Here is a 13,260-nt window from a genome sequence, read left to right on the forward strand (position 1 = left end):
AGATGGAAGGGTTGGAAATGAGGAGGAAGTCAAAGTCAGCAAGAAACCTTCCACAAAGTCAAAACGTTTCAATCGAGTTACAAATGTGAAGAATCCCAAAAACTACATGATTTTCAATCAGGTCACAATTTCCTAACATGTCAACAAAGGAAGCAACTATTTTACTTCAGAATTCAAACAATTATTTTACTCCTGGTCCAGCTGCTGAAACACAGCAGAAAAGCTTTTATTGTAAAAGAAAGGCAGCATCTGTCAGGGCTCTGTGTGCGGGCAGGAAACAAAACACACTTTACTAAGACACAGACTAGACAGAGACAGACTAGACGCTGACCAAAGTCTACTAAATAATAATCATAATCACAACAGTATCAGATCATAATATAAAAAAAACACCAAGATAACAGAAACACCAAGTACCAGAGAAACATAAAGGAAAATCCATGATGCAAAAGTACCAAAACATAATGAACTCAAAATACTGGGTCCAACGGACCCAGAACCGTGACAGCAACTCCCTCCACCAGCTGCACAGCACAAGCTGCAGAAAAGCAGCTAAATGCAGAAATAATAACGAGGGAGGTAAAAATAGCTGAGTCGACCTCTGTTAAGCTGACATCATGTAAATCCCATCGAGCCATGGGGCGGTGGGATCTACTGTACCGGTCAAGAGCGGCAGCCTGAGCGAGCAGAGGAAAACCTTTCATGAAGAACGTGCATGTGACTGCACGCACACAGATTACAAGTACACAACTAGGTTTAAAAAGAGAAGAAGAGATCTGCGACGGCGCCTCACACAGCTGCATTTCTACCATCACGGCGTGCACGCACAGGCGCAGTCGCACACACTCACAACGAAACATGCAGAAAAGCAACGCCAGGCTGTAAAAATGTGAGTACTCTCATACGTCAAGCAGCAGATCGAGCCGCTACATCCAAGTGGCGCCCTCCAGGACAGAGACTACAGCTGACGGCGTGAGGCTGGCCCAAACGGCTCATTTCCTGGAGACACGTTTGAAGCTCAGTGCACAGCTAAACCAAAAGCTCCATTTTTATTAGTCTAAAAGGTTAATGGTACTGTCTGTGTTTAACTGCTGCAGAGTTCAGTGCACTTTTATTTACACAGCACCAGGTCACAACAACAAGAGCTTCACGTTGTAAGGTTCAACAGACACGACAAAGAAAACAGAGAACACCCAACAATCACATGACCCACTATGAGCAGCACTTTGGTGACAGTGGGAAGGAAAAACTCCCTTTGAACAGGAAGAAACCTCCAGCAGAACCAGGCTCAGGGAGGGGCGGGGCCATCTGCCACGACTCAGGGGACCAAGCATTAAAACTAACTTTATATAATGAAGTCTTTAACCCTTTAAAGCCGGTCAGAGCGGGCACGCTCCGTTTTGCGTAACTATTCTAAAATCTCGGTAGCACTGCAACCACGTGAGCTAGCGCAATAATTTTTTTTGCATATGAAACCGGTGGAGTTGTTCTTACATCTGATGCCATCAGCTTGTCCTCGGTCACAGTTTCCTTCCACATAAAAACTGCATAAAAAGCACTTGCAGCAACAAAAACATAATATTCCAGCAACACACTTTGCCGATCCGATCAGCTGTTTGTAACACTTCCTACGTCCATCAGCGCGAACTATCGCATGTCCGCCATGACCTGCCCGAAACCGGAAGTGACGTCATTTTGCGGAAATGTAGTTTTTTACCATCAGGGCCTCATGAGCCTATACTGGTGTTTTTAAAAGTTATGTTTGACTTCATGACTTCCTGTGTCGTTTCTGGGATGCTGAGGACTCATATTGCACTGCTGGAAATAGTTTATTTTGATGCACATGCTGCTTTTTTTTTTGCAAATTTGCAGTATAATATTTATTTTCGTTTTTCCAGCGGTGTATAAAAATTGGTGTATTTCAAAAATAAAACTATGAAGACACTTAAAATAAATTTCCTGTGGAAACTATTTTGTGCAACTTTTTTGCATTTACAGTTTTGAGGGATAAGCCTCTTAAATTTCTCTAACTAGAAATATATGTTAAAAAAGCAAAAACGATTTTACATTTTTTTGTAGTTTATTGCACTTTTTTGCAATTTATGTAATTACTATGCACTTAATGCAGACATATTATTAAAATTTGGGCTCTAATGGTTGTATTGCTGTATAGCAACTTGAAATGCTCCCAAAAATGGCTCCACAGCATGTAAAAATATACATGCTGTGGAGGACTTGGTTCTATGGTAGGTCTTAAAGGGTTAAAAACAACATGAATGTGCTACTGATAAAAGCACGGCTGATCTCTGTACTGTGGGTGAAGCTCTGTGGGTTTCTGTGTACCTGTCCTGTTGCTCAGAGTGAAGTGGGCACTCTTGTCTTCGATGCCACAGACGTTCCTGACGGAGGAGAAGCAGGTGTAGTCGGCGTAATCCTGCGGCCGCAGATTCTTCAGCTTCAGAATCTTTGTCTCTCCCTGAAACACAGACGCACATCACTGGACCTGTTTCAGCTCTTACAGGTGTGTGCCACGCGTCTAACACCTGCGGTCAGCGATCAGCTCCGAACACCGTGGGGTTTCCTCTCTGATTCTCTTTTCACTACCATCTTATGTTTGCTCTGATTCGTCTAATACTCAAACTAAACCTTTCAATAACAAATGAACAGTGAAATACACGCATGTCCTCCACAAACAGCACTGAGGTGATTAACGGGACATCTTACAGTTAAAGCTCATCCAGGGAACAACAGCTGCTGTTGTGTTTCTCTCACAGATGTGCACGCAGCAGTACAAATAATTGGAGATGTCTCTGTGCTCGTGATGTGTAACTATAATTACAGTAAACTGACAGACAGCAAATTCATCCTTCTTCCTCCTGCTTCTCGCGCTCCTCCTCCTCCCGTCTCCACCTCACTGCCAAATCTCTCTTATCTCCACTGGCAGCCTCCACGCTGCCTTCCGCCTCACGGACAGATGAGATGAGATTAGATGACATTTAAATGGGATGTTTGTGCAAAGATGGCAGCCAACTCTTTGGCTGTGCAGGAAGAGGAGGAGGAGATAAGCTTCTCATTACAGCCCATGAGAAGCGAGGGGGGAGGGGTTAACCGGTCGGTGAGCTCTGGGCTGAAGGCATTACAGTCGACAGCGTTCAAATCTGCCGTGAATGTTATCTCCGCTGCGGTATTACACGGCCCACTAACTAGCTGCCTGATTGGCTGGCTTCCCTTTGCTCCAAATTAAATCCAAACCTCGGCCAAAGGGAAAAAAGGCAAATCTGGACTCTCCATCTGCAGAGGTTTTAATCCTCAGGAGGACGAGGATGAGGCTTAAACTATGACTTTCCCAACTGTTAAACACAGAACATTTGGATTCAGAACTGGAATCACAAACTGGTTTATCTGCCAAGATTTTTGTTTTCATAGCAAGTTTTAAGGGTTTTTCCATCAAGCCAATAAACACATATTTGTTCACCAGGCTGTAGAAATCAGCGGTGCTTTGCACGTCACTGCGAGGCTAAAAACATCCAACTTTCAGCTATTTTTGGCCACAGCCGAGGACTGAGTGAGAAAAAGGAAACCAGGCTGGAACTAAAAAGACTTTCACTGATGAAGCTCTGTGGAAGGGGAGCAAACACAAAATGAGGAAGAATAATTTGCTGGAGTCTGTGTCACAGTTAAATGACTGAATCTCTCTGTGGAGACGCATTTATAGCTCAGTTCACTTCCTTCTAAACACATTAGTTGCTGCAGATTATTAAGACAAAAAGAAAGTTTAGTAAAGTCTGCGTCTGTCCAACACGCGAGGGCTGATGTGTAATTTGGACACAACAGGAATCATGGCAGCGTTAAACTAAACGCTTTGTTAGTGTTTCTCCCATCCTGCTGATCATAAGCAGACGTCTGTAAGCTCATCAAAAGGTAAACTTGTGAAAAGGATTACGTTAAACGACTGTTAGAGACTCAAAGACAAACTGATCATTTGTATTGAACACACTGATTAATCACTCAGTGAATCTGCATTCAGGTGTTCAGGGAGATGAGCTGAGATCAGAGGTGTGTGCTGTCACTGAGGGTGGTGCGAACCACGTCGCAGGAACACAGCGAGGCATGAGATCAGAATAATTCCTATTCAAATGCAGTCATTTCAGGACGTTTGACACTCTGCAACAACAACACCTGCAAACATCTGCTGCCTAAGATTTAGCTGTAAATATCCTGAATAAGCATGAAGTTAACACGACGACAACATCAAGGACGCAAGTTTCCCTGTCTCAGAGCTCTGTACAACACCGTGTCCTAAAACATCTGGGACAATACTGTGACTTTTTCTGCTAGGTGTGCTAGCCCTGTGTGCAGAAACAGCTGTGGAGCACCATTGTTGGAGGCTACTTTCTGACTTCGGGCAGGACGGACGATGCCGAGCTGTAAAACCTGACCTGTACCTGTTCAAACCGAGCTTTGCTTTTGTGCTCTAACGTCTCTTTTTAATGAACTCTTGTGCTTCTCCCACAGACCTGATGCTGCTAACAGCGACAGCTTCATGTCATGAACTAAAACGCTTCATTGAAGATGAGATGAAAATGTGTCTCTCACCTGTGTGAAGAATGGCTCGTAGATCTCCACCCCAGAGTCTGAGCCCTGCGACAGCACCTCCCTGCCTCTCCTCCAGGTGTAGTGGACAGGAGGGTTGGAGTTTGCTACGCAGCGCAGGAAGACTGTCCGCTCAAAGTAGAACTGCTCCTTTGCTTCACCCACACTCTGATGTATCGTTATCACTGGGTCATCCAGGTCTGAGAGAGGTGGAGGAATCAGAGGGAGAGGGGGACGAATCATAGGGAGAGGTGGAGGAGAGGGGGAGGAATCATAGTGAGAGGGGGAGGAGAGGGGGAGGAATCATAGTGAGAGTAGGAGGGGTGGAGGAATCATAGGGAGAGGAGAAGGAGGGGTGGAGGAATCATAGGGAGAGGGGGAGGAATCATAGTGAGAGGAGAAGGAGGGGTGGAGGAATCATAGGGAGAGGGGGAGGAATCATAGTGAGAGGAGGAGGAATCAGAGGGAGAGGGGGAGGAATCATAGTGAGAGGAGGAGGAATCAGAGGGAGAGGAGGAGGAGGGGTGGAGGAATCAGAGGGAGAGGGGGAGGAATCATAGAGAGAAGGAGGAGGGGTGGAGGAATCATAGGGAGGGGAGAAGGAGGGGTGGAGGAATCATAGGGAGAGGGGGAGGAATCAGAGGGAGAGGAGGAGGAGGGGTGGAGGAATCAGAGGGAGAGGAGAAGGAGGGGTGGAGGAATCATAGGGAGAGGGGGAGGAATCATAGGGAGAGGGGGAGGAGGGGTGGAGGAATCAGAGGGAGAGGTGGAGGAGGGGTCGAGGAATCAGAGGGAGAGGAGGAGGAGGGGTGGAGGAATCATAGGGAGAGGGGGAGGAATCAGAGGGAGAGGAGGAGGAGGGGTGGAGGAATCAGAGGGAGAGGAGAAGGAGGGGTGGAGGAATCATAGGGAGAGGGGGAGGAATCATAGGGAGAGGGGGAGGAGGGGTGGAGGAATCAGAGGGAGAGGTGGAGGAGGGGTCGAGGAATCAGAGGGAGAGGAGAAGGAGGGGTGGAGGAATCAGAGGGAGAGGGGGAGGAATCATAGGGAGAGGGGGAGGAATCATAGTGAGAGGAGGAGGAATCAGAGGGAGAGGAGGAGGAGGGGTGGAGGAATCAGAGGGAGAGGGGGAGGAATCATAGAGAGAAGGAGGAGGGGTGGAGGAATCATAGGGAGGGGAGAAGGAGGGGTGGAGGAATCATAGTGAGAGGAGGAGGAATCATAGGGAGAGGGGGAGGAATCATAGTGAGAGGAGGAGGAATCAGAGGGAGAGGAGGAGGAGGGGTGGAGGAATCAGAGGGAGAGGGGGAGGAATCATAGAGAGAAGGAGGAGGGGTGGAGGAATCATAGGGAGGGGAGAAGGAGGGGTGGAGGAATCATAGGGAGAGGGGGAGGAATCATAGGGAGAGGGGGAGGAATCAGAGGGAGAGGAGGAGGAGGGGTGGAGGAATCATAGGGAGAGGTGGAGGAGAGGGGGAGGAATCATAGGGAGAGGAGGAGGGGTGGAGGAATCATAGGGAGAGGTGGAGGAATCATAGGGAGAGGGGGAGGAATCATAGTGAGAGGAGGAGGAATCAGAGGGAGAGGAGGAGGAGGGGTGGAGGAATCAGAGGGAGAGGTGGAGGAGGGGTCGAGGAATCAGAGGGAGAGGAGAAGGAGGGGTGGAGGAATCAGAGGGAGAGGGGGAGGAATCATAGGGAGAGGAGGAGGAATCAGAGGGAGAGGAGGAGGAGGGGTGGAGGAATCAGAGGGAGAGGGGGAGGAATCATAGAGAGAAGGAGGAGGGGTGGAGGAATCATAGGGAGGGGAGAAGGAGGGGTGGAGGAATCATAGTGAGAGGAGGAGGAATCATAGGGAGAGGGGGAGGAATCATAGTGAGAGGAGGAGGAATCAGAGGGAGAGGAGGAGGAGGGGTGGAGGAATCAGAGGGAGAGGGGGAGGAATCATAGAGAGAAGGAGGAGGGGTGGAGGAATCATAGGGAGGGGAGAAGGAGGGGTGGAGGAATCATAGGGAGAGGGGGAGGAATCATAGGGAGAGGGGGAGGAATCAGAGGGAGAGGAGGAGGAGGGGTGGAGGAATCATAGGGAGAGGTGGAGGAGAGGGGGAGGAATCATAGGGAGAGGAGGAGGGGTGGAGGAATCATAGGGAGAGGTGGAGGAATCATAGGGAGAGGGGGAGGAATCAGAGGGAGAGGGGGAGGAATCAGAGGGAGAGGAGGAGGAGGGGTGGAGGAATTATAGGGAGAGGGGGAGGAATCATAGGGAGAGGGGGAGGAATCAGAGGGAGAGGAGGAGGAGGAGGGGTGGAGGAATTATAGGGAGAGGGGGAGGAATCATAGGGAGAGGGGGAGGAATCAGAGGGAGAGGAGGAGGAGGGGTGGAGGAATCATAGGGAGAGGTGGAGGAGAGGGGGAGGAATCATAGGGAGAGGAGAAGGAGGGGTGGAGGAATCATGGGGAGAGGTGGAGGAGAGGGGGAGGAATCATAGGGAGAGGTGGAGGAGGGGGGAGGAGTCATAGGGAGAGGAGAAGGAGGGGTGGAGGAATCATGGGGAGAGGTGGAGGAGAGGGGGAGGAATCATAGGGAGAGGTGGAGGAGGGGGGAGGAGTCATAGGGAGAGGAGGAGGAGGGGGAGGAGTCATAGGGACAGGAGGAGGAGGGGTGGAGGAATCAGAGGGAGAGGAGAAGGAGGGGTGGAGGAATCATAGGGAGAGGGGGAGGAATCATAGGGAGAGGGGGAGGAGGGGTGGAGGAATCAGAGGGAGAGGAGGAGGAGGGGTGGAGGAATCAGAGGGAGAGGAGGAGGAGGGGTGGAGGAATCATAGGGAGAGGTGGAGGAGAGGGGGAGGAATCATAGGGAGAGGAAGAGGGGTGGAGGAATCATAGGGAGAGGGGGAGGAATCATAGGGAGAGGGGAAGGAGGGGTGGAGGAATCATAGGGAGAGGGGGAGGAATCATGGGGAGAGGGGGAGGAGGGGGAGGAGTCATAGGGAGAGGAGAAGGAGGGGGAGGAGTCATATGTTATTATGATTATTAGAATGTTAAAGAAGAAGATTACAATGGAAACATCCAGCAGCCGGGTGGGTGGAGTTATCTCTCTGATGAAGCAGCTGCTCTGCACACTGAGCGGCTCACTGACAGCATCTGCAGCTCAGTGATGGTGGACACGTCTAATCTCCTCGTGTTCTCCGCACCAGGAGAAGCTTCCAGCCTCAGCAGGCGTCAGCTCGCTGTCCCTTTAAGCATCTCAAACAGAGTGCAGTGGGCACCTGAGTACAGCATGAGCCATCAGAGCCAGAAGGCCACTTCACTTCAGCCCTTTACTGCACACTGGATGTGTTTACTTAGTGGATATATGCAGCCCTGCACAGGCAGTTTGTTTCCTCCTGTGGAGTCTGAATTTACACCTCCTTCTATTTTCCAAACAGCGGGTCAGTTTTCCTGTGGTTTGGGTAATTACTGCAGAGCCCAGGGCTTTTAAAGTGTGTGGAAACACAGCGAGCTCCCCGATCAGCTGACTGCAGCTGGCCAATTGTGATCCACGGTCATAATGAGTGTGGTTATGAAGTTGCCACGGGCAGAAGGGCTAATGGTTACTAATCCACTTCACACAGAGCAACGTCCAACTCTAAAAAGCAGCCAGTGCAGTTACTCACAGGCCCAAACAATCTGCTGCCACAACATGCTACTCCCACAGCTCAGCCTGCGCAGTGAGGCTGTGCTGGCTGCAGGGTAAGGCGCAGTGAAGGAAACCATTCATCTCTTGCTGCAGTTACCTTTGTGTAAAAGCTTCTGTGCCTCACAGGCAGCACTCAGCTGCGATGCGTCGAGGTACCTCCCTGCAATCCCAGGAAGCTACATGCTCCAGGACATTATGGCTTTTATACAACAAGTATGTTTGTTTCCTTCTTTTTGTTTTGGAGGAAACATTACATGCAACAGCAATGACACCACGATGAAGAGGAAACCTGTTCTGTGAGACACCGTCAGCCTGCTCGCTGTCGCTGAGGGGAGAAACGCCTCCGCTTCGTACGGCACGATTAGCAACAGAAAGCACCAACACAGGTGATGCAGACACATGTAGGTCAGGACTTTGACACCATCAGCAGGAAGATACCGACTAACGCAGACGTTTAATCCTCACGCTGCTCGTACCTGTTGCTCGTGAAGCACTATTATCACTGACCCGTCATTCACTTGGGTCATCATCACGCACAGACTCACAGCAGCCTTCTCACAGAAACATTTGCACCCATTTCGTCAGCCGAATTCACAAAACGATGAAACAGATAAATGAAAGCATGCTTGCACAAAAGCAGACAACAGCTCGACACCATGTCAGCGAGCACTGCCGAGAATGTTGGATTTAGGTGGTTAAAGTATTTGACCCTGATTACCGACTCCGTTCCCACAGCACAGAGATGGTTGTGTCATACGGAGACAGCACTGCGCCTCTCGTCCAATCGTGGCAACAGCTCCATTTTTTAGCATGACATTAATCCCAAACAAATCAACACTGGATGCCTGCATTAAACACTGCAGTGAAAACAGCCGCGGCAGCGTTGCAGAAGCAACTTCACTCGTCTGTGAACAGTTTGCTGTGACAGATGTGGAAACTTTAAAGGTCGGTCAGACTGATATTTGAAATTCTTTTTGGACAACACGGATGCTATGTCACCTGGACCAATGAGGACAAGGACCGTCCAGCTTCTACTCAGGAATAAAATCCTCTATCTTTGGGGGGGTGTTAGGGCTTACAGAGCTGGGCCCGATCTAGATCAGATCTACATGTCATCATCTAGATCACAAAGAATACCTGGAGCTACTGTGATGCTATATCAGGAAGGACTGAGGCAGGTCTCTCCCTCAGTTTCCAGATGTTTGCGGACCGTTGCTTATAAAGTCCTATTCCAACTTTCTCAGGTGTGTTGTGTCTCTGTGTCCTGTTTGAATAAAATGTGGCTTCATGAGATTTGTAAATGAGTTTTTACTCATGATCACGGCACCATCCCACCATCACAAAACAAGACAGGAGGTGAAAACCAAAGGAGCCGCATAAAGTGGCCAACACAGAGCACCCTGAGTGCATCCAACAGGCAAAGTCTGCACTAGCCGTGTAACGCTGTGACAGCATGTGCTTCCGGCGGGCGACATCCTACCCTAAAGCTGAGCCCATCCACACCTGCGGTTAGTCAGAACTCACTGGCTGCTGCTAATTACCCTCCATACTGTGTCAGCCTGCCTAACGGTGTGATCAGGCATGTGTCAGCGCTGGATGGCTGAGTGCTACTCGGCAGTACAGTCGTGAAACGTGTGTTGTTGTGCTCTCTTTGGGATTGCCCAGTGATCGTCTTTGTGCACTGGGAATCAGGAATGATAGCAGGTCACGGGAGCCGCACCACGGGCCGAGGATTTCCACTATCTAAACGCATGTCTGTTCCAGAATGTCACGGCTGGTGTGAATCAGGGTTCTTACAGTAGACGTCGACTCGTATGGAGCGGATGGCGGGGGATCCCAATCCATTCTCAGCCTTGCAGTAGTAACGCCCCCCCTGGTGGCGGTTGATGTTTTGGATCCTCAGAGTTTCGTTGTGCAGCGAGGACTCGCGGTCTGACGCTCCACCAGCAGTTTTAGTCCAACGGATCTGCACAGAGTACACATACCTGACATTATTTACCTTTTAAATGACAAAACACAGGTTACACATTCATGTTATTCTCCATCAGGGAAATATTTATTCATTTAGAGGACCAAAACTGAAACACGACCATCAACTATGGAACAGAAGATCACGGGTCGGGCAAAGGATGTTGATCGATACACCAGAAGCCTTTAAGAAAACTCAAACAGTTAGAAATAAATAAAGCAATATCCCAGTGTACTCTATAATGTTGTTTCAAGACTTCAGTGTAATGCAAACAGCAACAGCTGCTCAACATCTGTGCAGGATTTGTTCCCGTGGTCTTGGCTCTTCCAAACTAATTAGATAAATGTTGCTGTTTTTCCTGGCATCAGCCGACAAAGACGGGCGGAGCAAGAGTTCAACTGTCCTTACATCCTCTGATCTGAGGTCAGTTCAATGTAATCGATTATTGTGTGTGTCTGTGTGTGTGTGTCTGTGCGTGTGTCTGTGTGTGTGTGTGTGTGTGTGCGTGTGTCTGTGTGTGTGTGTGTGTGTCTGTGCGTGTGTCTGTGTGTGTGTGTGTGTGTGTGCGTGTGTCTGTGTCTGTGTGTGTGTCTGTGTGTGTGTGTGTGTGTGTCTGTGCGTGTGTCTGTGTGTGTGTGTGTGTCTGTGTGTGTGTGTGTCTGTGCGTGTGTCTGTGTGTGTGCGTGTGTCTGTGTGTGTGTGTGTGTGTGTGTGTCTGTGTGTGTGCGTGTGTCTGTGTGTGTGTGTGTGTGTCTGTGCGTGTGTCTGTGTGTGTGTGTGTGTGTGTGTGTGTGCGTGTGTCTGTGTCTGTGTGTGTGTCTGTGTGTGTGTGTGTGTCTGTGCGTGTGTCTGTGTGTGTGTGTGTGTCTGTGTGTGTGTGTGTCTGTGCGTGTGTCTGTGTGTGTGCGTGTGTCTGTGTGTGTGAGTTTGCTTGTGTCAAAATTGGGGACTTCTATCAGCTCACACACCAGTCAATTGGGGACACCTCTCCCTTTGGGGACCAAAACCACCGTCCCCAATTAGATTTACCTCTAACAACGTTCAGCATGTTCTAAAACATATTTTAATCCAAAAATCTCACCTGACCCCAAAAGTGACATTTTTTAGATTTTTTGTGTATGTGTATGACATTGCCCCCAAAAATTTTCGCAATCTGTGTATAACTCTATGTTGCCCCTAGTGGAAGTGTGTGAAATTGCAAGAATTTCCACTGTCCCCAAAAGTGACATTTCTTGGATTTTTTTGTGTGTGTATTACCTCTCCCTAACCCTTATATTATTATAGTGTAAGATTTCTTTTAATATACTGATCTTTGTTGAAAATCTTATTCAACATTCTTTTGTATGAATGGTTTTATATAAACAAACATTTGTTCTCTTGACTAAATAATAGAAATCAGTCGACTATTTAGTAGATTATATTTTCAAAAGGGTAAAGAAGACACTAGAAAATACAAAAGAGTCATATTTCACGTAATTATGATATAAATAGTTTTAATATTTTTTAAAGAATTATTTGGCATGATGTGAAGCAGATGCATGAAGTAATGGAGCACTTTAGGTTCATATTTGCTTTCTGAACTGCAGCTTGACATAAATTACTCTAAATTCTTGATACTTGTATTGCAACATATTTAAGATGTTTCTTGAATTTCTGTTGAATGGTGCAGGGATCCAAAATTTGGTGAAACAGCTGAGCTAAATTTCAATGTTAATACCTTTTAGGCAGTATGTAAAATACTGCCTAAAAAGCATAAAAAGTCACAATCATATGGCATAAAACTTAATTCTCACCGAAGTCTCTTTAAGAGCTGATCAAAAACTGTAAGACAATGGTCATTACATATGGATCATGACAGAAAAAAAATTATATCCTGGATACAAGCGGGAAAGATTAGCTTCTGTAGCATGGTTGACTGGGCCTTAGAGATATGTCCAGAGCTTGACTCAAGTTAAATTCAAAGTCAGCTTTATTGTGGAGACGGCTTATGGTTGAGAAATGAACATTCAATGCACGGGCGACAGATCTGGTTGACATTCCTGCTGTCAGCATGCCAATTGCACACTCCCTCATTGCTTGTGGCATCTGTGGCATTTTGCTGTGAGACAAAACTGCACATTCCAGGGTGGCCTTTTGTTGTGGGCAGTCTGAGGTACACCTGTGCACTACTCATGATGTCAGATCAGCATCCTGATGTGGCACACCTGTGAGGTGGGATGGATTATCTCAATATAGCAGATGTGCCCACTACCACACATTTGGACTGATTTGTGACCACTGTTTGGGAGGGATGGTTATATTGTGTATCTGGGATGAATTTTAGGTCTCTACGTCCATCCCATGGGGAATGGGAGCAGTAACAAAGGTGTTGCGTTTATATTTTTGTTGAGTGTATATCATATAGGAGACAGTGATATTTCAGAAGTGAAAAGAAGTTTACTGGATTTACAAAAAGTGTGCAATAATTGTTTAAACAAAAATCAAGCAGGTGCATAAATTCGGGCACCACAAAGTTTAGTTGTCATGAAATCAATATACTTAGCATCCTTATTTTCCTATTATATTGTTTTATTTATTTCTCCACAAAAAGTGACCCGACTGCAAAATGACAGTTGCTCATCCACTTTCCAGGGGTGGGGCCATCTTCTGTGACGCATTGAGAGAAGGAAGACAGGATAAAGACATGTTGTGGAAGAGAGCCAGAAATTAAAGTATGATTCACACACCTATTAGCACATAGTGAGTGAAGACAGTGACTGAAGAAGAAATAGTCAATGCATCATTGGAATCCCCCAGCGCCCTACGTCTATTGCAGCATAACTAAGAGAGGATTCAGGGTCACCTGATCCAGCCCTAACTATATGCTTTAGCAAAAAGGAAAGTTTGAAGCCTAATCTTGAAAGTAGAGATAGTGTCTGTCTCCCAAATCCAAACTGGAAGCTGGTTCCACAGAAGAGGGGCCTGAAAACTGAAGGCTCTCCCTCCCATTCTACTTTTAAATACTCTAGGAACAACAAGT

General features: G+C 47.6%; 1 protein-coding gene across 1 annotated transcript in view; it reads right to left on the reverse strand.

Moving 5' to 3' along the window:
- LOC146611507 (MAM domain-containing glycosylphosphatidylinositol anchor protein 2-like) overlaps nucleotides 1–13,260 on the reverse strand; it is a 183,055-nt gene that overhangs the window by 80,861 nt on the left and 88,934 nt on the right. The window contains exons 3-5 of the mRNA XM_085343664.1: nucleotides 10,070–10,238; nucleotides 4,597–4,793; nucleotides 2,344–2,476 (exon numbers count right to left, since the gene is read on the reverse strand). Of these exons, the coding sequence (XP_085199790.1) occupies nucleotides 2,344–2,476; nucleotides 4,597–4,793; nucleotides 10,070–10,238 (499 nt within the window). The remainder of the gene's footprint in view (nucleotides 1–2,343; nucleotides 2,477–4,596; nucleotides 4,794–10,069; nucleotides 10,239–13,260) is intronic.

Source organism: Diplotaxodon limnothrissa, linkage group LG19 (genome assembly GCF_057381915.1).
Source record: "Diplotaxodon limnothrissa isolate DT_005_m linkage group LG19, D_limnothrissa_male_GT1.1, whole genome shotgun sequence".
Classification (NCBI taxonomy): domain Eukaryota; kingdom Metazoa; phylum Chordata; class Actinopteri; order Cichliformes; family Cichlidae; genus Diplotaxodon; species Diplotaxodon limnothrissa.